The following is a 22434-nucleotide window of genomic DNA, read 5'->3' as shown; positions in this document are numbered from 1 at the left end:
TCACTTGTGTCGACTGTACGTTTTTCCATCTGCTGATGGTTGTTTTCCAAAGTCTTTCTCTAAGAAATTAAAATGGGTGATTCTTTTATCTTTCTTTCTTCCTGCAGTTGTGACAAGACCGAAGATATATATAAATCTTCAAGAGAGGAGTCAACGTTAAGTTGGAGACAAAAGGTGGAATGAAAAGGACAGCAGCTCTTTTTTCACTACTGTTAAAGAGCTGAAAATCCAAGGACCCCATTTCCTTGTGGACAAAGGGCACTCCCAGGAAGAGAAGCTAGTTGTGATTGTCACATCGGTGTACACGGTTCATTTTATAACTGTGACATACGTCATTTCCATTTTTGTGGGGTTTTTTACTATGGAAATTTCCACACACACTGAACCCTGACACCTGTCACCAGCTTCAACGCCTGCTGGCATTCCCACACCAACTTCATTGTCCCTCTCCCGCTTTTCCTGCTGGAGTATTTACCAGCAGATTCCAGACATAATGTCATTCACCCCTAAATGCTATGTTAGGCATCCAAAAACAAAACAAAACCATTTTCTTAACTCACCTGGTACATAGAGACAGTCACGCAGGTCACGCAGGTGTCGGGGAGCCGAGAGTCAAAGGAGACTGGTCAAGGCACATGGGGCTTAACACCCACAGGAGCAGCTGCAGCCACTGCCTCAGGGATTGGGGACACATAGGGACAAACGGTGTTCCCAGTGTGGGGTTGCCAGTACCTCAGAGCTCAGAGGAGGGGCGACAGCCAGCACGTGGGCCAAGGGGGCTGGTATTCCAGGGGCCAGGGAGTCTGGGATGGGAGGCTTTCTGCTGCTACAGTGACGCTGAAGGAACCTGGCCTTGCCTTCCTTCCTGCATCCCAGGATCCTGCCTGCTCACCAGCCAGAAGGAGTCTGGGAGGGCAGCACCCAGAGCAGAGCAGGGAAGGTGGGGCTTGGAGCCAGGAGACAAGTGCCGTTTAACACACGTGGAAGAATTCTGTAATATTTTCTCTATTAGTCCATTTCTGTTGCTGATAACAAAATACCTAGAACTGGGTAATTTGTAAGAAAACAAAATTTACTGTTGACCGTTTCAGAGGCTAAGAAGTCCGAAGTCCAGGCAACACTTAGGGTGAGGGTCTTCTTTGGTGGTGGCTTTACCTAGAGGTCTTACATGTTAGAAAGGGGCAGAGCAGAGGGAGAGAGAGACCGCCTCATGTGGTCTCCTTTTAAAGCCCTCAGAACCACGCCCCTGACCACCGTTAAACCATCAACTTAATCACCCGTTCAAGGCCCCGCTTTTCAGTTACCATAGTAGGATTTCCAACCCTCCACAGTTACAGTGGGAATTAGTTTTGGGGGGACATTCAGTCCAAGGCATCCCACCCCGGCCCCCCAACACTCATGTCCTTTTCACAAACAAATACGTTCATTTCATCCCCAAAGTCTTGTTTCTATGAAAAGGTCTAAAGTTCAAAGTCCCATCTGTGAAGTCAAAACTAGTTACCTACTTGCGAGATAACAATGGTGGGACAAACACAGGGTACTCGTTCAAAAAGGGAGAAATAGGCCAAAAGAGAGGTGTCATAGGCCCCAAACAGGTCCAAAACCCAGCAGGGCAGGCATCAAATCTCAAAGGTGATGAATCGTGTACCTTGGTTTCATGTCTGAGGTTCTCTGCCCACTGATGCAGGGGTTGGGTTCCCAAGTCCTCAGGCAGCTCCACTGGTATGGCTTGGGTCTGAGGCCACGCTGCAGCTCTCGCAGGCTGGAGTTACATGCTGGTAGCGCAACAATTCTGGCATCTCCGTGGCGGTCCCACTCTCATGGCTCCACTAGGTGTGGTGCTGATGAGGTTTCTCTGCTGCAACTCTGACCCCACATTTCTGCTCGGCATTTCTCTAGAGAAGCCTGCATGTGCTAACTCTGCCCCTGTGACAGATCCCTTCCTGTGCCCCCAGCCTTTTCCATACATCCTTTTATGTGGAGGTGGAGGCCTAGGAGCCTCCAGGTCCTCTACAGGTCTGGCATTTTGCAAGTCTGCAGACTTAACACGATGTAGACACCAGGAAGGCTTCCACCTTGTGTTTTCCCAAGCTGCGGTCCAGCCACACCTGAAGCCAATTTAGCCACAGCTGGAGCAGCCAGAGCAGCCAAAGCAGCCTGGGTGCTGGTGCAAGGACCAGCAGCATCCCAGGGTGGCCCTGGCAGTGAGGCTGTGGAAGGCACCTGAGGCCTGTTCCCCTAGACCATTCTGTTTCCCGAAGGCCTCTGGGCCTGCAATGGTAGAGGAAACCTCTGAAATACCTTCAAGGTCTTTTTCCTGTCTTCATAAACCCTTTTTTCTGTACTAATCTCCTTAGCAAAGGGCCCCTGGGCTACACCCTTGCTTTTGTGGCCAGGCTGAAAGTTTTCCAATTTTTTGCCCTCTGCTTTCTTTTGCTTTATAAGTTCTGGTTTTATGTTATTATTCCTTTTCTGCCATAACTCAGCGTAGGCTGTTGCAAGTAGCCATGCGACTTCCTGAATGCTTTGCGGCTTAGAGATTTCTTCCACCAAACACCCTGGTTCAGCACCTTGAAGTTCCACATCCCATAAAACTTTGCGGCATGAACAGAAGGCAGACAAGTTCCTTGCCAGCTCACAGCAAGGGTGATCTTTGCCCCAGTTTCCAATAAGTCCCTTGTCATTTACGCCTGAGATCTCAGAGTGGCCTTCACTGCCCATATTTCTATCAGAATTCTGCTCACCACCATTGAACCAGTCTCTACGTTCCAAACTTTCTCTGGTTTTCTCATCTTCTAAACTTCCACCAGCAGCCTTTTTCTAGCCTCTCCAAGTTCTTCCAGCCTTTCTTCAATACTCAATTCCAAAGCTGCTTCCACATTTTCAAGTATTTGTTATAAGCAACACCCCATTTCTCTGGTACCAATTTCCTGTGTTTGTCCATTTCTGTTGCTTATAACATAAATACCTGAAACTGGGTGATTTATAAAGAAAACAAAATTTATTACTTACAGTTTTGAAGGCTGCAAAGTCCAAAGTCCAGGGAACACTTATGGTGAGGGTCTTCTTTGGTGGTGGCTTTAGAGCACCCCAGGGGTCTCACATGGTAGAACATGGCAGGCAGAGAGAGGGACTCACGTGCTCTGCCTTTAAACCCTCAGCACCACACCCCGGGCCACCATTAAACCATCAGCTTAATCACTTCAAGGCCCCACCTTCCAATTACCATAATAGGATTTCCCACTCTCCACAGTTATAGTGGGGATTATGTCTTGAGGGGACATTCAACTCAAGGCAGTTTTCTAATACCCAGTCCCTATTCACATTTCCTAATTGTCCGACGTGTCTTCGTACAGTGGGCTTGTCAAAGCTTTATCCACTCCTCATGTTTGGTCGTGATGTCTTTTAGCATCCTTTGATCCAGAACAGTCCCCCTCTTCCCTCCCCTGTACCACCGACTTGTTGGTGAAGCTGGTCACTTTTCCTAGAAGGTGTTCCCAGTCCAGATTCAACCGACATCCTCCTGTAGTGTTTAACACGTTCCTGCGAGCCCCCCGCCCCATTTCCTGTCCTCTGGAAGTTGGATCTACGGATCTGGCTGGATGCTCAGTTCATCTTGCAGCACGTGAGGAGTCCCGTGTCTGCTCATCTCACTTTGTTGATGCTAAAATTAACAGGCTTGGTTGGTGACAGCCCGGCCACTTATCATCAGTTTTCCATCAACTTTTGTCTTGAAAGTTTTGCCACCTGTGGGTGAACGTTGCCTGACCCTTTACCAATATTAGGATTGCGGAACGGTTGTCTTCTGACTCATTACTTCTGCAGTGAGTGGCTGGAATTGTCTCAGAATTTCCTTAGGCCGCTTGGTTACCCTGAAGTAAGTTCATACCAGAAGGCGGCATAAACACTTCATTCTTTCCCTTGAATTATCAGTGTTTAGAGTAAGGTTGTGCGGGCAACCTCCAGCGCCCGGAGGGTCCCTCGCGTCACCCCTGCACTCTCACGCTCCTGTGTGAACCTAGTACCTTTTTTGTGTAACTGATGTAATTTGAATCAAGTGCTGACGTTTTCTTCAGCAGACCAGAGGTGCTCAGATGGCCGCCTTGCTCCAGCAGTTGCCTCTGACACGTCCAGGGCCGGACTCTCTTTAGTGGGGACTGGGGAACTGGAGACCAGACTGCCGCTGACGTGCTCATGGCAGCTGGGCTGCTCACGTGGACAGAACCAAAAACCCATTTTATAACCTGTCTCCTCATTTATTTTCACTGAACCATGTGAGATGACATTTCAGGGATCATGACCCTTCACCCCTCACTACTTCAGCCAGGGATATACATTTATATACGATTATAATATGCATGTGGGCCGGCCCGTGGCTCACTCAGGAGAGCGTGGTGCTGACGACACCAAGTCAAGGGTTAAGACCCCCTTACCAGTCAGCTTTTTAAAAATAATTAAATAAATAAATAATAACAGTAAAATATATATGAATTTATAAACATTTATATGCACTTAAAATATTTGAGTTTACACTAATGTTTCCAATTCAAATTTTAAGATTATAAGGGTTTTTTGTTTTTACTCACATTCTTTGAGTTTTTCTCTTTCCCTTAAGCTGAAAATCTTGGTTCATTACATTAACATTATTTTACCCTACAGGAAACACATAATTATTTCAAAATAATAATAGTTATTAACAATAAGACTACTGATTGAAATTTGATTTTTTTACTATTCTTTTTACACTTTTCCCATTGATATAAAGTTAAAATATGATATAATTGGAATAATTACCTGTGTGCTTACCTCACTAACTTGAAACACAAGTTCATTTGTTTATTTAAGTTCTAAAAATCGATTGTTCTTTTGTTTAACTTAATTTTTCCAATGCAAATCGTTTTACATGGTTTTACTGTCAGAATCATAAAGGAAGGTACGCAGGCAGCTGTGCCACGGATCCAGCAGATCCCCTAATGCTGGGCCTTTGGGCTGTTTCCAGTCTTCTGCTAATCAAATAATGCCACGATGAATAACTTGTGTGCGTCATTTTGGATTTGGGGCAGCGTATCTTTTGGGATAGATTTCTAGAGGTGGGATTGCCAGTCAGAGGGTGAATGTTTACCCAGCTTGTTTACGTGTCGTCCATTTCCCCCACAGCAGCTGGTCGTTTCGTGACCCTGCAGCATTGCATGAGGTGCCTACCCCATGGACAACAGTGTCTGGTGTCAGGTTTGGATTTGGGTCAATCTAGTAGGTGAGGAATGGCATCTTCGGGTAGTTTTGGTTTACATTTCTCTTATTTTTTATCTTTCTCCTCTTGATTTTTGGAATTCATGAGCTTTTTTGAATTAGGAATATTAATCCTAACATCCCTCATTTTAAGTTAGAATTTCTTTATTTAGGTAAAATGCACATAACATAAAATTCAACATTTTTAACCATCTTAAGGTGCACAATTCCCTGGCATTTAGTGCATTCGTGTTGTACGACCACCACCTCTATCTATGTCCAAAACTTTCATGACCCAAAAGGAAACCCCATACCCATAAAACCCCACTTCCCCTCCAGCAGACCCTGACAACCGCTACTCTGCCTTCCATCTCAAGTTATCAACATTTTTGAAAATGTTATAAACGTTTTTTCCAGGATGTATTTTGTCTTTTATTGTTCCTGGATTTTTTTTTTTTTTTTTTTTTTTGGCGGCTGGCCGGTACAGGGATTGAACCCTAGACCTTGGTGTCACCAGCACCGTGATCTAAACACCTGGGCTGACCGGCCAGCCCTGTTCCTGGGTTTTAAATCGTATTTCAGAAGATTGTGCCCACTCCTGGTAACAAAGGAATTCACCCATTTTTCCTAGTACTTGTTGCATTTTTTGTGTTTAGGGCTCGACCCATTTGGAATGTGTCAGGGACCGGCGTCAGGGACGGATCCACTTCAGTCTCTTCCAAGTGGCAGGCGGTGGTCTCAATACTTAAAAAGTCCACGTTCTCCTCACTAGGATGAGATGCCCCTTCCACCGCAGACTTGACCTCCTTGGCACTGGGCTCCATCCCTGGATCCCCATGCGCCTGTGCCTGCCCGTCCACGCGTGTCCCGGTGCCACGTGGCCGAGCTGTCGAGGCTCAGGGAGGCTCCGCGGCGGGGAGACGAGGCGCTCCCATCTTCCTTGGGGCTTTCCTGACATTTTCCGTCTCTCTGTCTCTCTCTCTCTCATGAACTTTTGAATTAGGTCCAGGGGGGAAAAGCATTCTGGTGTTTTTATAGGATTACATTAAATTTACATCTTTACTTATGGAGAGTTGTCTTGTTTATGAGTTTTCCTATCCAGGAACGTGGTATGTCTTTCTATCTGTTCAAGTCTATTTTGGTGTCTTTAAAGTTTATTTAAAGTTTCGCTCATTTAGGGCTCGCATTCTGTTTCCTTTATGCCCAGGGATTCTACCTTTTTGTTGCTGTCAGAAGTGGGTCATCTCCTCCCGCCTGGCTGAATGTGTATATAAAGACCAGTGATCTCTGCGTGATCTCTAAAGCTGCTGCTTTTCTGAATCCTCTTAGTGTTTGCGACATTGCTTTCTTGTGCTGGAAATACACCAAAGGATTTGATCCGAGACGTGTATGACAGGAAGCCCAGGCAGGTGAGGCGGCCCGGCAGGCGCACTGACCTCACTGTCCCCTCCTTCCTCCACCCCTTCTCCTGCTCGCGGCTGCTCCCATCTGCTGTCCACCGGGCAGGTGTCGCTGAGATCCCCCCAGCTGGTGGTTATGGTGTCCGCCCTGAGCCAGGCCTCCCAGCTGGGGAGCATCACAGGAGCGGGCAGGGCTTCACAGGAGGGACCCAGGGGTGGGGGCCCAGGAGAGCAGTGGCGGGCCTGGAGGTGGACAATGGGGAAGGGAAGGGGAGAGGCGAGGATGGGCTGCTCAGGGGTCTCGAGGACCTTGGGCACAAAGACCTCATCATCAGGGACTCTTGCTTCATCAGGAGGCTGGACAGAAGCACAGGGCTGGGAGACCTTAGCCATCGTCTGCCTCAACCCTGTGATGTTCAGAAGGGAAAACTGAGGCTGAGAGAGGCATCTGTCTTCCTTCTGGCACTGTGTGCCCTGCGACCAAAGCATCCCTGCATCGGGAAGCGGGGAGCGTGAGATGGGCCCGTGGGACAGGCGGACATACAGGAAGCTAAAGGGAGAGGGGTGAAATGACCTGCACAGACCGAGGGGACCGTGGACAGCTGGGCTGCTGGGAAATCTGGCACGTGTGCCTGGTACATGTGATTGTGCATGTGCAAATGTGTGTGCTGCACACAGGAGCAGTGTCATGCATGTGGTAGCAGAAGACAGCCTCCATTACAGGAGCTGGGATAATCCCATGTGGAGATTTCAGAAACATCCACACTTCATGTTCATCCTACTGGCTTCCAGGTGCCCAGAGGAAAGTGTGTGCGAGCCTCATGGGAAATGGTGGTCCGCCAGCCTTGCCCTTGGGGTCCCCATCCTGGAGGGGCAGCGGTGGTGAGAAAGTGCTGGAGCTCTCTTCCCATGTGACTCCCCAGCTAGCAGCACCGTGTCACCTGTGGGCTGCTGGAGATGCACACCTGGGCCCAGCAGAGCTGAATCAGAGCTCCAGGGCCTGGGCCTGGTGCTGTCAGTAGGGAATCCCCTTGCTGAGGGCCCGGGGAGGCTGCAATGCGGGCATTAGGGCTGGGTCCTAAGGGACAAGGGTAGAGGAAGGCAGAGAACTGCAGGGGGGGGGAGGACAAATCCACCCTGACGTCCCTCTCCCTGAGCCTTTGAATCCTTCCCCTCCTCTGTATGCCAGGGGACATCGGGCATTTCCAGTTCACTCGTGCTGGGCCACATTTGGTCCACGTTTTGCCAAACAACCAAATGGCTGAAGTCCTTCTTAACCCCACCCCAGCCCCCGAGCTGCAACAGTACATGCAGAGTCTCTGCTGAGCGAGCCCTCCGGCCACTCTCCCTGCCCTCGGGATGCACTCCCGCACGTTCCCTGGATTGCTGCCTAAATTCAAACTCAACTTCTGGAGGGCAGCGCACCTCCTCATGGGTCATGCTTGGCACCCCCTTTAGGGATCTGCTGGGACTTGAGTCCAGTCACAGGTCTCGAAGCAGAGGGTGGGGGTGGGTGCCAAGGACAAGCAGCCTCGTTTTGCTTGGCAACCCCTTGGGTTTCCTCCGGCCACGCAGAGCCTGTCCCCTCGGACAGGGATGGAAAGGCCCTCAATACCAGTGAGGAGGCCTCTTCCACTGGCAAAGATGACACACTGGAATATCAGAATTTAGGGGCTCAGCGTCTCCAGCTTCACCCACGTCCTCCCGCACATCCCCATGTCAACTTTCAGGGTCCCAACCCTTCCGTCTGTGCCTCACCTTACAGCAGACACCCTGTGAGGCTGCGAGATCGCCTTGTGTTCTCATCCAGCCACCTGAAGGATGAGCTTCTGGGCTTGATTTCAGTAGTCTTAGCCCTGCAGCTAACGGAGGTGAAGGTCTCCCTCAGGGCAGACATGAAAACTTTCAGGTTATTTATGTCCTCAGCTTGTCCCCTTCTCTCTTCATTTTGTCCAGTGCAGTCAGGATAATCAGGCCATCGCATTATATTCCCTATCTCCACTAACATGTTCTGTGGCCTCCCAAAACCTTGCCTTCTGGAACTCTGCAGGAGCACCGGGGCGGTATTCTGCGTATCTCTATTACCACGTTGCACATAGACCCCGTGCTCTTTTTACTGTTGCAAACAGGCATTAGTGCCTTTAAACCTAACCAGAGTGGAGCACCAATTCCAGAACACCCCCCATTAGACTATTCTCTAGCAAATCCTCCAGATCTTTCACTGTTTCACAGGTAAAGGCTATTTAACATAGTAGGAGTGACACTTTGTCTAAAAGGAAAATAATTGTTTGGAGAAGTTTATTACCAGCCTCTGCCCTCCAGTGGGACATGAACTCCACATGGTTCTGTGGCTGGCTTTCTGCAGCTTTCCTGCTGGCACGTGGCCCACCCATATGCAGCCTGGCAGGGAGGGCTCAGGGGGATGGCTTTTGGATGGCAGGCTGCAAGGCCAGGCCTCCTTCCAGGGCCGAGCCCCAGGGTGGGTATGGGGAGCTACAGAGGAAGGATGGCTGTGCACGCAGCCTGGGTCATCTCCTGAGCGCTGTGCTGCGTGATGCTGGGTGGGGCCGGCGAGGGGCTGCAGGGAGGACGCCTCTCACGTGCCCGGCCTGGGGAACTGTGGTTGGCAGGGGACTCCGGTACATCCTCAGGAGCTGGGCTTTCCCAGTATCTGAGTTCTTAGGGACCCTGAAGGGCACATCCCGGGTGATCATATGAAGATGGAAAAGCAGATGAGGAAAGAAAGTGGATGGGGTCACTCTCACCCTCCACTAACGTGAAACCGTACTGGGATCTAACTCACATGGATGGTCCTTCTCACCCACAGCCCCACACCTGTTCCCCCCCTGACAAGGACTGTCCCAGGGGCAGGACACACTCTCCCTCCAGAAATGGGCTCAGCAACCAGCACATGAGCCTTATGCTCTGTTTACAGGGTCAGTAAGACGCCACAGCTCCTCCAGCTATGGCCAGGCCAGGTCCTGAGATGGCCCCTTTCTGGGGATGGGACCCCAGGGCATCAAGTGAGGGCATGGTGTTCCAGGTCCCTTCCTCTGGGGTCTGGAGCTTGACCCTGACTTCCTGGCCCTGGAAGGAAAAGGGAAGAGGCAGGGCTCTGGGCGCAGGGGAGCCCCTCTCCCCTCACTCTCTACAGAGGGCCTGGGTCTGCAGGGGGAGGGGCTCAGGGCGGGGCCTCCAGCATGCAGGTGTGTGGAGTGCTCCCTGCTCGGGTGGGGAGGAGGGAGATGCTTTCCGGGTGCTGCAGGCCTCCTGGGTTGGGCCCGGGGCTGGGCTGCGGCCGTCGCCGGGGTGCAAGGCTCATCTCTCTGGCAAGAGCACGAAGAAGGCAGCTCTGAGAAGGCGGCCGACGCTGCAGAGCGCAGCCACGAGCCAGTGGGAGCGGAGGCCAGGGTCTGTGCTGACCACACACTTGAGGACATCGGTCTGGGAGGGAAGAGGTGACAGTTAGAGAGCAGAGCCAAGACCGCCAGGCCCCCAGCACCCTGGCCCCTGAACGTCAGCCGAATCCCATGGCCATGAGGATTCACATGGTGAAGAGGGAACGGAGGAGCTTGAGGTGGGCAGAGGAGGCAGCCGGACCCTGCCAGGCAGGAGAGAAGCCTGGTGTGCCCCACACCTGGGTGCTGGCTCCCAGCTCGGCCACCTGCCTGCTGCCCACAGCAGTTACAAACAGCCCAGCATTCTTCTATGGGCCCTTAGAGCCTGGGCTGCCAGTGAAAAAGGGATCCAGCTTCAGACTCTGACCCTTGGAACTAGAGCAAGAACTGAGTTTTCCAAGAGCCTAAAGGAGACCCCGGATATCTTAAGTCCCCTCTAAAAGAGTGAATGAATGTCCATTCTTTGTCTTCTTCTTTCTTTCTGTCCCTACTGAGAAACGAAGTCTTTTCACTATAGCCTGGACCTTTGGCTGAAAGTGTCCTCCCCCACCCCCACTGGTCGCCCGCCCCACAGTGGTGACCACCCCTTGCTAGGCCCCACAGGGAGAAAGGCAGGAAGGACAGAGGTCTTGGTGTCTCTATGCTGACAAGTGTCAGGAGCCGTGTGAGTCATCCTCCAGATGGAACCACAGCACCAGCTGATGGACAGACTTCAATCTCATGAGACCTTGAACCACAGTCCCCCAGCAGAGGGGACTGAGCTCTGTCACCCCGGGCTGCTTGTCCACACCCATTTCACAGGGGCAAAAGCCGAGGTCTCTCTGGTGGGGCCAGCCCTCCATGCCCAGGGCCCGGCAGCGCCTGTGGTTTGGCCAGGGCTGGAGGCATGGGCTTTTAAGGAGGGTTTTAAGGAGGACTTCACGTGAAGGGCTTCACGCGGACGCCCACCCCTCGGGGCTCTGCTTACCCTTCTCTGGGGTGGGCAAGGGCTGGGCTTGGCACCAGGAGGGGAGGCGGGAGGTGGGGGTGCTCTGAGCAGGGCAGGGATTTTCCCTCTTAGAGGGCCCGAGTTCTGCTTCTCCCAGGCCCAGGCAGGCGCCTGAGGACAGCAGGTCTTTAGCTTGGAGTGGGGGGCAGGAGTTGGGGGGCTCAGAGGACAAGTCAGTTCAGGATCCGAGCAGCGGAGCAAGCCCAGTGCCAGTCTGGGGTCTCAGAGCTGCCCTGGGCCCCGCAGCCCTGCCCTCTGGCACGCCCTCCCCTCACATCCTGTTCTCCCCTCGCCCCTCCACCCACCTCCTGCACCAGTACTCAGATGCTCACCCACCCAGCACCCCTCCCGGCACCCCCTCCTGGCCCTTGGGGGCTCACCCATCCGCCACGCCTCCGAAGCCAGGTGGCCAGAGTCTTGCGCACGAACTCCCCCAGGCAGTCGACAAGGGCGTGGACCATGGCAGGCTGGGCCTGCCGCACGCAGTCCACGGCCAGCCCTGCGGCCACCGCATACAGGGACACTACCTTGCCCCACGTGATGCCTGCAGGCAGAGAGACATCACTCGTCAGCGGGAGAAGCCACTGCCAAGATCCAGGCTCAATTCCAGCCCATGGGGTCACATGAAGGGGCTGAGCCTCTCTGAGCCGCTTTCCTGCCTGCCATCCAGCTGTGACCGGGGACGGCACCAAGGTCCCCACCCGACAGGGTGCCCAGCCAGCTGACCACCTGGTGTGAGCCTGGCCCACCCTCACGGGCAGTTCTCAGGCAGGTGGGGGTTTCTGAGCCTTTGCTGCACAGCTGCGCAGCCCGCTGTCTGACGGAGGAGGCCACAGGGACAGCAGGGCAGCAACTGAGCGCAGGGGGACGGGGGATGACTCGCAGCTGGACGACGCACAGTTTGAGCAGCTTCAAGGACACTGCTGCCCCGGCTTGTCTATTCATCTGAACAGCCCCACGAGCGCAGCAGGACGGAGCCTGGCGTCCACATTTTACATACAGAGAAGCTGAGGCCCACGGGAGGAACCTCCCTGCACCACTAACAGAGAGGCAGAGCCGAGTTCGGGCCACCGGGAAGGAGAAGGCAGGTGAGCAGCAATCCAGGGGTTGCTGGCAAGTTACACCACGTGATGTTTCCTTCATATGTAAAGAGGTTTTATGAGTCAATGAGAAAAAAGAGAAAGTTCTCAAAAGAAACATGAGCAACACGAACAGCTGATTCACAAAAGGAAAAATACAAGTAACACATCAGACATATGAAAAATGTTTGCCTCACATCAAGGAAAGGTAAGCTAACATGAGAGGTCGATGTGACCTGTCACACTGAAACTGTCAAAAGGCAGCATGAGAATGCAGGCAGCTGCACCTTGGGAAGGACAATTGGGACACACGCTGATATCTGAAAAGGCCACAAAACACGCGTGCCCAGCAGGGGTCCTTGTAGGCAGCTGGCCTAGGAGTAGCACGTGCAGAGATCACACGTCCCTCTCCAAACCTTCACACAGCAGCAGGGCAATCTCTAATGCAAACACGTAAGCTTGAATACCTGTTCTCCAATGTTCCCAGCAGCACCACTCACAGCAGCCGAAGGTGGAAACAACCCACCTGTCCACCAGCGGAGACTGGGTGAATGAAACGTGCAACAGCCACGCAATGGCACGGTGTTCGGCCACGAAAAGGGATGAGGCCCTGACACATGCTGCAGTGGGATGGGCCTCCAGACGCTGTGCTGCGTGAAAGCAGCCAGACACAAAAGGCCACGTATCGGAAAAACCCATTTACATTAAATGTCTAGAGAAGACACGGGTCCCCAGAGACAGGAGGCACATCAGTGGTGGCCATGGGGCAGGGGTGGGGGTAGGGGCGTGACTGCCACCAGTTCTTCTGGACTGATGACAACTCCCGAAACCAGAGGGGCAGCAGTCGTGCCACACCAAACGCACTGGACGCCACTGAATTGTACACTTTAAAATGGGTGATTGTATGTTACACGAGGGTACTTCAAAATGTGCGTGGAAAATAAGAATTAAAGCACAACACGAATATTTCCATGAACTTTAGAAGACCCCTCATATGAATTTCATCTCGGTAAAAAGAAATGGAAATCAAAAAACAAAACAAAAAAAGAAATCAGACCATGACTCTCCCACTTAAAACTCTCCCATGGCTGTTCCTTTCCTTGTTTTTCAAAATAAATACAAGTCTGAAATCCCAGCTGAGCTGTCCCCTGGCAGCCCGCTGCACCCCGGCCTCAATGGCACACTTGTCACTGCTCGAACGCGCACACCTGGCACAGCCCTGCTCCTCTGCGAGCTCTGCTTCCCCACCCCAAAGGGTTCTGTTCAAGGTCCCCTCCTCCAAGTGCCACCCAGACCAGCAGGGCATCAGTGCCTAGAGACCGTGACCCGAGCCACCTCCCCAAGCAGGCTGTTCTGCTGCCACTGTGGCCTCGGTGCCTGGACGGCGCAAGTGGAGGCCGAGGACGCTCACGTCGGGACTGCGTGCCATGGGGTCTGTCGTCTGTGCTGCTTTCAGAAGAACACCTCATTTTGCGCACGTCACCGGATAGCTGCTCGCAGTCCTGATGGGGAACACTGGGGTCCCTGAGATGGCCGGGTCAGCGTCCGGAGGGATCAATGCAAAGGACAGAAAAGCAGGAAGGTGCCAGGGCGGAGGTGGCCTCCGGGGGTGCGCCTCGGGCGGCTCCTGTCCTCTCTGAGCCTTTCTGGGTTCTCCTTTTTCATTGAAATCTAATACCATTACCATAAAATTAACCTTTTAAAAGTGGAACATCAGCGTATTATAACACCCAAGGTCAAGGGTTCGGATCCCAGTACTGGCCAGCGCCAAAAAAAAAAAAAGTGGGACACCGTTTTTAGGACGTTCACAAGGCTGGGTGGCCATCAGCTCTACCTAATCCCAGAACATTCTCATTGCCCCACAAAGAAACCCACACCCATGAGCGCTCACTGCCCGCTTCCCACCAGCCCCTGGCAGCTACAATCTCCATTCTGTCTTTATAGATTTACCTGTTCTGGACATTTCACATGAAAGGAAGCGGACGATATGCTCCCTTTTGCGCCCGACATATTTCCCGGAGCGCGATGTGTTCCAGGTTCGCCCACACTGCAGCACATGCCGGCGCCTCATGCTTTTTTGCAGCCGGACAATATCCCACGGTAGGGACGGGCCGCGTTTTGTCCTCCCCCTCGTCACTGGATGGACATCCGGGCTGTTCCTGTCCTTTGGCTGCTCTACACATTGGTGCTGTGAACACTCCGTGTATGTGTTTCATTTCTCCTGGGCACACGCCTGGGCGAAGATCTGCTGGCTGACGTGGTAGCTCCGTGTTAACCCCTTGCGGAGCCTGCAGACTGTTCTCGAAAGCAGCTGCGCCTTTCACATGCCCACCAGCAGCGTCGAAGGTTCTGGTTTCTCCACATCCTGGCCACACTCAGTTTTGTTTGTTTGTTTGTTTTTAAAGATGACCGGTAAGGGGACCTTAACCCTTGCCTTGGTGTTGTCAGCACCACGCTCACCCAGTGAGCGAACCGGCCATCCCTATATAGGATCCGAACCCGTGGCCTTGGTGTCATCAGCACCGCACTCCCCCGAGTGAGCCGCGGGCCGGCCCTTGTTTGTTTGTTTTTATGGCAGCCATCCTGGAGTGGCTCCGATGTACAGTTTCCTATGAGCGACAATGCTGAACGTCTTTCCATGTGCTTGTTGGTCGTTGAGACATCGTCCTTGGAGAAATGTCTGTTCAGAGCCTTTGCCCATCTCTTCATTGGGGTGTCCACTCGTCAGTACTGATTTGTGGGCGTTCTTTACTTCTTCTGTATTTTCTGATCTTTCTGTGGTAAAATATTCTGCTCTTATAATAGGAAGAAAAAAATGAAAACTACTGCCAACTATTAACTGGGGAGAGAAAAATGAGTTTTTCCACTGGCAGGAACTTTGGAGCCCAAAGTGAAAACAATCAGAAACAGCACGGTTGCCTCTGCCTTCGTGGGGGCTCAGCTGTTCTGCCACCTGGGCCTGGAAGCTTGGAGAGGCCACCACGGAGCCCTGCCCTGCAGCCCTCAAGCTGCCCACATCGTAGCCACAGCCCCAGCCCCGGCCAAAGCCAGAGGAGGCAGCGCGGGCTGGGCCAGCTGCACCCAGTGGCGAGGCCAGGCGGGGCCGCCCCCAGGGGCACTAGCCACGAGGAGACGAAGCCCGAGGGTCTGAGTGCGTAAGGCCGGCTGGTGTGGGAGGGTCTGTAGGTAAAGGCTGGGAGTGGGGGGGGGCCCGCAAGCACTGACGGCTAAGGACACTCTGGAGGCAAAAGGGGCCGAAGACCTGAGAAATGCGATGGACAAAGGGCGAAGGCTGGGGCAGTCAGGAGCTGGTCTGAGGGACACAGTCCGAGAGCCAGTGAGTGGAAGAAGGGGGCAGACCTGTGATGCCATTCTCCCAGGCAGCACTGTTTCTGCTCCCCAGTCATGTGGCTCCGAGGTTCAGAGAGGTTAAGAAACCAGCTGCAGGTCACACAGCCCTGCCCACAGCAGCAAGGTGCCGGGTGGGGTGTGGAGCTGCCACCTGCCGGCGCTGGGTGGGGTGGGGGCTGCTGACCTTGGAGGGGCAAGCTCTGCTCCAGTTTTCCAACAAAAACCACAAGATTTAAACTGAATTCTCTACAAACGAAACAGCCACCAGTACCCCTGCACCCCTGGTCACTGTGTGCCCGCTCTTGACCTCACACCTTCCTCCTACCCCACCCCGAGCCGACCTCCAGAACCAGGGCCTTTCTGGGGCATGCCCCCATCTCAGGCCTGTCCCTGCACCAGGCAAGGCTGGGTGGGGGGCAGGGGCTGGGGCTGCTCTGTCCTGGCTCCATCCTCTGTCCCCTGCCCACACCCGCCACCCAGGGGCCCAGCCCCAGCTCCCCGCTCCATAGCAGCCACCAGCAGGCCAGAAACAATCCTTTTAAAGCCAGCCCACAGCTCATAAGCCAGCTGGCCCGCCAACCTGGAGACGGACACCAGGGAGGCCACCCACGTGCCGGCAGTCAGCCGGGAAAGCTCCAGGGAGGGCCGAGGTGGTCATCAGCCCGGGACACCTACCGCCCGCCCCTCCTGGCTGCCGTCCTGGGCCCCACCTGCTGCAGCCTGCTCCAGGCGCCTGCCCGGGTCCCCGTCGAGGGAGGGGCTGGCACCTGGCCACCAGCTCCTACTGCAGAGCTCCTGTCCTGCCCCTGCCCCCCACGCAGTGCTACACCCCACACCCCTGCCCCAGCCCCTGCCCCTGTGCTCGGCCTCTTCACCGTTAGCTGACCGGGCCTGTCACACCGAGCTCCTCAGCCTGGCCTGGGCCTGCTGCCCTCCTGGTAAAGCCCACACTGGGACCTCCACCCCCAGCCCCACCAGAGAGACCTGAACAAGGTCAATTGATTTACAATCTCCCAAAGAACACGGGAGCAGTGACAGAGTCCAGGCACTGGGGCCACCCTGAGGAGCACTGGACGGGGAGTCCTGCCACCCAGTGCTGGCTTGGCCATCTCACCCCACGCCACGGCCTATGGTCACCTGCTCCCCATCCAGTGTGGTCTGGGCCACTCCAGGGCCACGCCAGTATGTGCCGTGGCAATGGGGCAACCCCAGGGGACAGGTCCAGACACCATCTGGACCCCCTTCCCTTCTCATTCCAACAGCCCACATGGCCTTTCCGGCTCACTCAGTGCTGGCCACGGGGACTTCGTCCAGTGATGTCAGCAGTGAGCGAGCCGACTACCCCGAGTTCCCTGCCACACCAGCCACCAACCGAGGGAGGCCCGCCCGAGTCAGGCCCCCTCCATCCCCAGGCATCAGGCCTGCGCTCCAGGGGTTCGGGGAGACACCTTGGGAGAGGACACTGGCGGTCAACACACACTGACCCCACAAGGGGTGGGGCCGTGGGGTTGGGGGCCTGCCTCTGAGTGGGATGCAGCGGTCCCCCCACTTTTGGTCTGTCGTCCTCATCTTTTGGGTAGGCAGGGGTCACTGAGCCATCTGAAGGCCCCCTGGCTCTGCGGGCCCCCTCAGGATGTGGGTGCCCCTTCACACGCGGGGACCGTGCCCTAAGGCCCTGCTTCCAGTGCCGTTCAGATCATCTACGAGGCACAGGCTGAGGTTCCAGACCTGCAGCAGCTCACAGAGGAGGGTGTGCAAGGCCTCCCTGCTGCCCAGGGCCCGCCAGCCACTTTCCACCCTGCAGTGGGGCATCCTCCAGAAAGCCCCAGGGGGAATGTGGCCTGCCCCGTTCCGAGCTTCAGGATCCCCTGGCCCAGAGCAGCACTCAGTGCCCAGACGGTGCTCGGGAAACACCTGAAGGATTCGTCGATGGAGGACATGCTGCATTGCGGCTGGACTCCATTCCTCCCAACAGCAATGCCCCGTGCCTGCCAGAGACCAGTGGCAGACTCACAGAGTGCAGTGTGGCAGGACAGGACCTGAGCTCTGTGGGGTCAGACATGACAAGGCTGGACAAGCAGATGGAAGTCACCCTGGGCAGAGCCAACTGGAAGCAGCTGGCAAGAGGACAATAGGGTTAGGTACACAGCAGGGTTCCAAGGAGGGACACGGGGACAGGAGGGCTTGGGAGGGGGGTGAGCTGTAGACGGTGTGCAAAAGGGACGCGACAAGCTGACTTTGGGGCACAGGCACAAGGGAGGAGGCAGCAGGGGCTGAGAGATTGGGCTGGACTGTCACCTGCTCCTAGGGCAGATGTGGAGGCACCCAGGGGGTGAATGTGGGCACAGCCAGGTAAGACAGGTGAGTCACTATTCTCCAAAGGTGCCCGAGCCAGCCACTCTGCTGAGGACTCATGCACTTGTGCCATCCCCTCCCCTTGATGCCAGCTGCCTGAGATTCACCTTTGACCAAGAGAATTCAGCAGAGCAACCTGTGGCTGCTGAGGCCACATCGTAAGAGCCTGGCAGTGCTCTTGACCACTCCTCCGGGAACCCAGTGCCATGTTGTGACCCAGCACTGGCAGCCCTGGGACTTGCTGCCCCGCAGGACCACAGGTCACAGCAGTCCCAGCTGATGCCAGGCCACACCCGCCTCCCCGCCAGCTGCCCAGCAGGCCCAGCGCTCAGAACCAGGGAGGCACCATACATCGCTGTCTGAGTAGCACGACCTGGGCTGGTCTGTCGTCCTGCTAAGACAACCCCAGCCGCAAAGAGGCTCGAGTGACCGGCGGCTCAGGGACGCTGTGGGATCGTCCCATGGGGTTCCTGAAAGGCTTGGGCTCCCCTCCCTGAGGTCCCTTGGGGTGACATGCCAGGCCTACCTGCAGAGAAGATGTGACCTGCCACAGCCAGGAACGCATCGGTCACCACAGGCTCAGACTGCAGGGAGATGTGCAGCTGCCGTGCCACGTTGCGGTAGACACTGGGCCGGATCAGCTCCAACTCGTCCCCTGCGTGGTCACGTGAGCAGGTCAGAGGCAGCCTGCCTTCATCCCACCCTCCCACGGGCCCGGGCCAGCCTGCGCCGCGGCCCACTTGGCCACAGGCGGCAAGTGGACCCTGCCACACGTCTGACCTAGTCCGACTTCACCTGACCTCTGGTCTGATCCCCACCCCTACTTTACTTGGCCCTGGTCCTGGTCCCCCCTTAACTGGTCTGATCCCCACCCCTAGTTGATCCCACCTGACCCCCCTAACCTCAGCACCAAGGGACAAGGGACTCGCAGTCCTGCCTCCGTGGTGCCGCCCCTTCTGCCAAGCCAGCCCCCAGGGCTGAGCCGGCCAGGCCGGTGGAGCGGGAACCTGCAGAGGAGCGTGGGCCACGCCTGCTCGGTGACTCACTGAGCTGAGCTGCCCAGGCGGCAGGAGGGACCAGGCAGGCGACCAGAGCCTGAACTGCCGAGGGGCCGGGTGGGGAGAGCCCACAGGTGGGCAGCACTGCCACTGCCTCCGTCCTGGCTCAGGCCCTGGCACTGCTCGGTGGTGGCTCGGGTGAACCGACTCAGAGCTGCGGAGCCAGTCACCAGGCCACCAGCACCGCCCACGCACCGACCTGGGCTCCCGGTGCCAGGCGGGTGTGTCCAGACATGGCAGCAGCGGCCGAGCAGGGTTGGGCCAAGGAAGCGCCTCCCAAAGGCCCCGCCTGGCCGCTGGGAAGACGTGCGGGAATCCCACACAGCCCCGGGACTGGGTGTCCCCAGCCAGCCGCTCCCCCGCCTAAGCAAACAGGGGAAAGCTGCTGACTGGACTGTCCTAGTGATAAGGGCGGCCGTGTCATCCCTGGGGCCAGCTGTGCTCCATCTAATCGATTGAGACCCAGAATCAGAGCAGACGGAGGAGAGGCCAGCCAGGAGGGTGACGGGTCGCTTGGAAATCCCCGGGGCCGGCCTAGCTGTTCCCACACAGACCTCAGGGGCCACTGGGGACCGGCCCCAAGGGACTGACTGCAAGGACATAACCCGGGCTCCTTCCTGTTTGCAGCTGCCTGAGGGGCTGGGGAGAGGCCGAGGGGCAGGGAGACACCGCCAGCCACGGACAGACTCATCCTGGGCAGCTGTGACAGCAGCATGCAGCAAAGGAGATGTGAGGGAGACGCCTCAGGGTCCAAGCCATCTCCCTCCAGGGCCCCCTTAGCCATGTGGCAGGGGCTGAGCCTCAGGGACTAGATATGGTGGGACTGGGCGGGGGAGAAGGGCCATGGAGGCCCTGCCTGCTGCAAGGGCCAGCACCAGGCACTCAGCTTGCTCTACGCCCCCAGCCCAGGCCAAAGCATCTGGGGTTGTTGGGTGGGGCACAGAGGACTTAGAGGACAGCAGGCCTGGGTGGAGGCAGGACTCCTCCCATCCATCCTAGGGGCCTGGGGACTCTCAGGAGGCTCAGGAATCTTCTCCAGAGGGCTCTCTAGAATGTCCCCCTGTGGTCACCGTCACAGCCTGGCTGGCAGAGACTGCCAGTGGGCAGCTGACCTCACAGAGTCTCCTAGTCAGACCAGGGTCTCTGGACACCTGGCCAACCCCACAAACCCCCTCACCCCCATCTGTCTCCACACACAGAAACCTCTCCCCTCCTTCCATTCTCAGATGGGATAATCCCCTCCTATAAGCTCTGTGCTGGCACCCCTGGAATCTGTCCCCACAAACACATTGGCAGGCAGGGTCTACACAGCCGCTCCCTGGGACCAGCACAGCAAGCGCAGGTGCACACAGACTGAGAAGCACACACCAGTGTCAGCCTGAGAACAGGCAGGTGTCCCTTTGTGGGGGCTCCCCCGACCCTGGATGGTGAGCCAGCCTCTCCCCCACACCCTGCCTGGATAGCCCTCCCGCTCAGGGTTTCCTCTCCCCTGACACTACCCCTTCGTGGGCATGGCCACAGTCTCCCCTGTGTGCCCACTCCAGGCACCTGATAAAAGTCCACGGGCGCAAAGCCTGTCTGGCCGTGGTGAACTGGACTGACCAGAGTCAGAGTTGGACCAGTCCCTAGAGAGGTCCAGACCTTGGAAAAGGTGGAGACAGTTACTGGGCTGTGGGTGTACCCCCCGGACGTCTTCACGGGACCAGCCATCCACGTGAGATTTTGGCTACCCAGGCTGGTGGTGGAAGCAATTTCCGCAGGGGACCCTAGGAGGCCTCCACTCCAAACCAGGAGGACAGCGCAGCCAGGGCGGGATCTCAGCCAGTAACTGCAAGGACCTATTTTCCAAAACAAACATCAGACACGTGGTCGGACAAAGGATTTTTGTGCCCAGTTGAGTACAAGGGTCACTCTGAAGTTTAGCCACTAAAACATGATTCCTTCCAGAGTTTTCCATCGTTCATGGCCAGAATGTCTGAAATCTGGGCTGAGCAGACAAGCCTGGAAAGGGAGGGGGAGGGGACCTGCGGCCCGCGAGCCAGCGCCCAGGGACCCCGGGCGAGGGGAGGACCGCACCCGGGTGGGCTGTCGTGCGCCCCGCCGTTCCGGGCGAGCTCTGGGCACCCCGAGGCCAGCCCGGGCCGCACTCGCACTCACCCAGGCGCAGCAGCACCGCGCACACCTCCGCCAGGCGGCCTCCGGGCACCGGCGCGGCGCGCTCGGGCGCGCTCCAGGCGAGGCCGGCGCGCAGCAGCCGCGCGTGCACGTACTCCCGGCCCAGCGCCTTGGCCTGGGCCACCAGCTCCTTGTCGGTGGGCGAGCGGTCAAAGGCGTCCATGATCTCGGCGGCGAAGACGGACGAGCGTCGCAGCACCTCCATGCCGGGCGCTCGGGCGGGGGGCGCCGCACCTGCGGGCACACGGCGCTCAGCGGCGGCGCAGCCGGCGGGCGGAGGCGCGGGCGCACCGGGAGGCCGGGATGGGCGCGGCCCTCGGGAAGGGCGGCGGTCGGCCGCGCGCGTCTCCGGGCTGCGTGCCCAGGTCGGGACCTGGCAGCGCCGGGATGGAGGCACCGCGGGGAAATGGCGACGCGCCCGGGGCCGCCGTGCCCGCGCCCCGACACGAGGACCCCGGCCCGCCCCCGCCGTGCCCGCCGGCCGGCGCCGGGGCTCCCGCGGCCCCCGTGGCGCGTGTCCCCGGCGTCCCGCCCCCGTGCCGCGCGCGCCCCGCTCACCTCTCCCGCCGCATGGCGCGGGCGCGGGGGCCGGCGTGCAGTCCTGGCTTCAGGACGTGGCCGCCGGCGTCCCCGCCGGGCCCGACCCTTCCATTCACACCGGCGGGGCCGCGCGGCCCGCCCCGTCCACGCCCGGCCGACCGCGCGAGGCCGCGTCCGCGGGGCTGCCCCTGGCCTAGGGCGCGGGGAGCGCGGGGCGCACGGGAGACTCCCCGCCGGCGACAGGCGAGACCTGGGGCTTCGCCTTCTAAGGAAAAGGCAACCCCCGGGGGCGGAGCCGCGGAGACCGAGCCAGCGCTTCCCGCCGCCTCCCGGCTTAAGGACGACCGGGCGAGTTCTCCGGATGCGCTCGGGGAAGGCGACCGGCCAGGAGCTGCCCCGGGGCCAGGGCAGGGCGATGGGAGCCAGCTCTGGAACCAGCGCCGGGCTTCATGCCTGGCTCCATTTCAAAACTGCGTCTTCTGTCTTTTTCTTAGATTCGTAGGGGTTCTTTATATATTGTGGAGAGGTGTTCTGGGTCTGACACACGCCTTTGTGCTGCAGATGGATAATTGCAGTTGTATTGCATGGAAGAGATTGCAAATACCTTCCACTCTGCTTCTGCGCTTAATGAACAGAGTGATCCTTAATGACGTCCAATTTATCAATCTTTTCCTTTATGCTTAGTGCTTTTTCTTTAGGATATTCTGATATGTTTTATTTTAGACGCCTGTTTTAGGGTTCACATTTAGATCTACGGTGGACCACAAATTAATTCTCGTAAATGGTGTGGTAGGGGATCAAAGCTCATTTTTTCCATAGGGAGATCCAACTGACTCAGCATCATTTATTGAAACACATTTT

At 56.5% G+C, this 22434-nt stretch overlaps 1 protein-coding gene across 2 annotated transcripts; it reads right to left on the bottom strand.

Annotated features, from left to right (window-relative positions):
- Positions 1-8893: 8893 nt before the first annotated feature.
- On the bottom strand, positions 8894-21809 carry BOK (BCL2 family apoptosis regulator BOK). 2 transcript variants are annotated; one of them, XM_063095783.1, is made up of 5 exons: positions 21592-21809; positions 21016-21267; positions 18327-18455; positions 11396-11559; positions 8894-10073 (listed from the first exon to the last, which is right to left on the bottom strand). In XM_063095783.1, the coding sequence occupies exons 2-5, from the start codon at positions 21236-21238 to the stop codon at positions 9948-9950; spliced, it is 642 nt and encodes a 213-aa protein (XP_062951853.1). In that variant the 5' UTR covers positions 21239-21267; positions 21592-21809; the 3' UTR covers positions 8894-9947. The 2 variants fall into 2 exon arrangements, with proteins under 2 accessions (XP_062951853.1, XP_062951859.1); XM_063095789.1 differs by lacking the exons at positions 8894-10073; positions 11396-11559 and adding an exon at positions 14012-14869.
- Between the last annotated feature and the right edge of the window lie 625 nt (positions 21810-22434).

This window comes from Cynocephalus volans, chromosome 1 (assembly GCF_027409185.1).
Source record: "Cynocephalus volans isolate mCynVol1 chromosome 1, mCynVol1.pri, whole genome shotgun sequence".
NCBI classification, from domain to species: domain Eukaryota; kingdom Metazoa; phylum Chordata; class Mammalia; order Dermoptera; family Cynocephalidae; genus Cynocephalus; species Cynocephalus volans.
The sequence above is the reverse complement of the archived record's forward strand: the minus strand, read 5'-3'. Positions and strand labels throughout refer to the sequence as shown.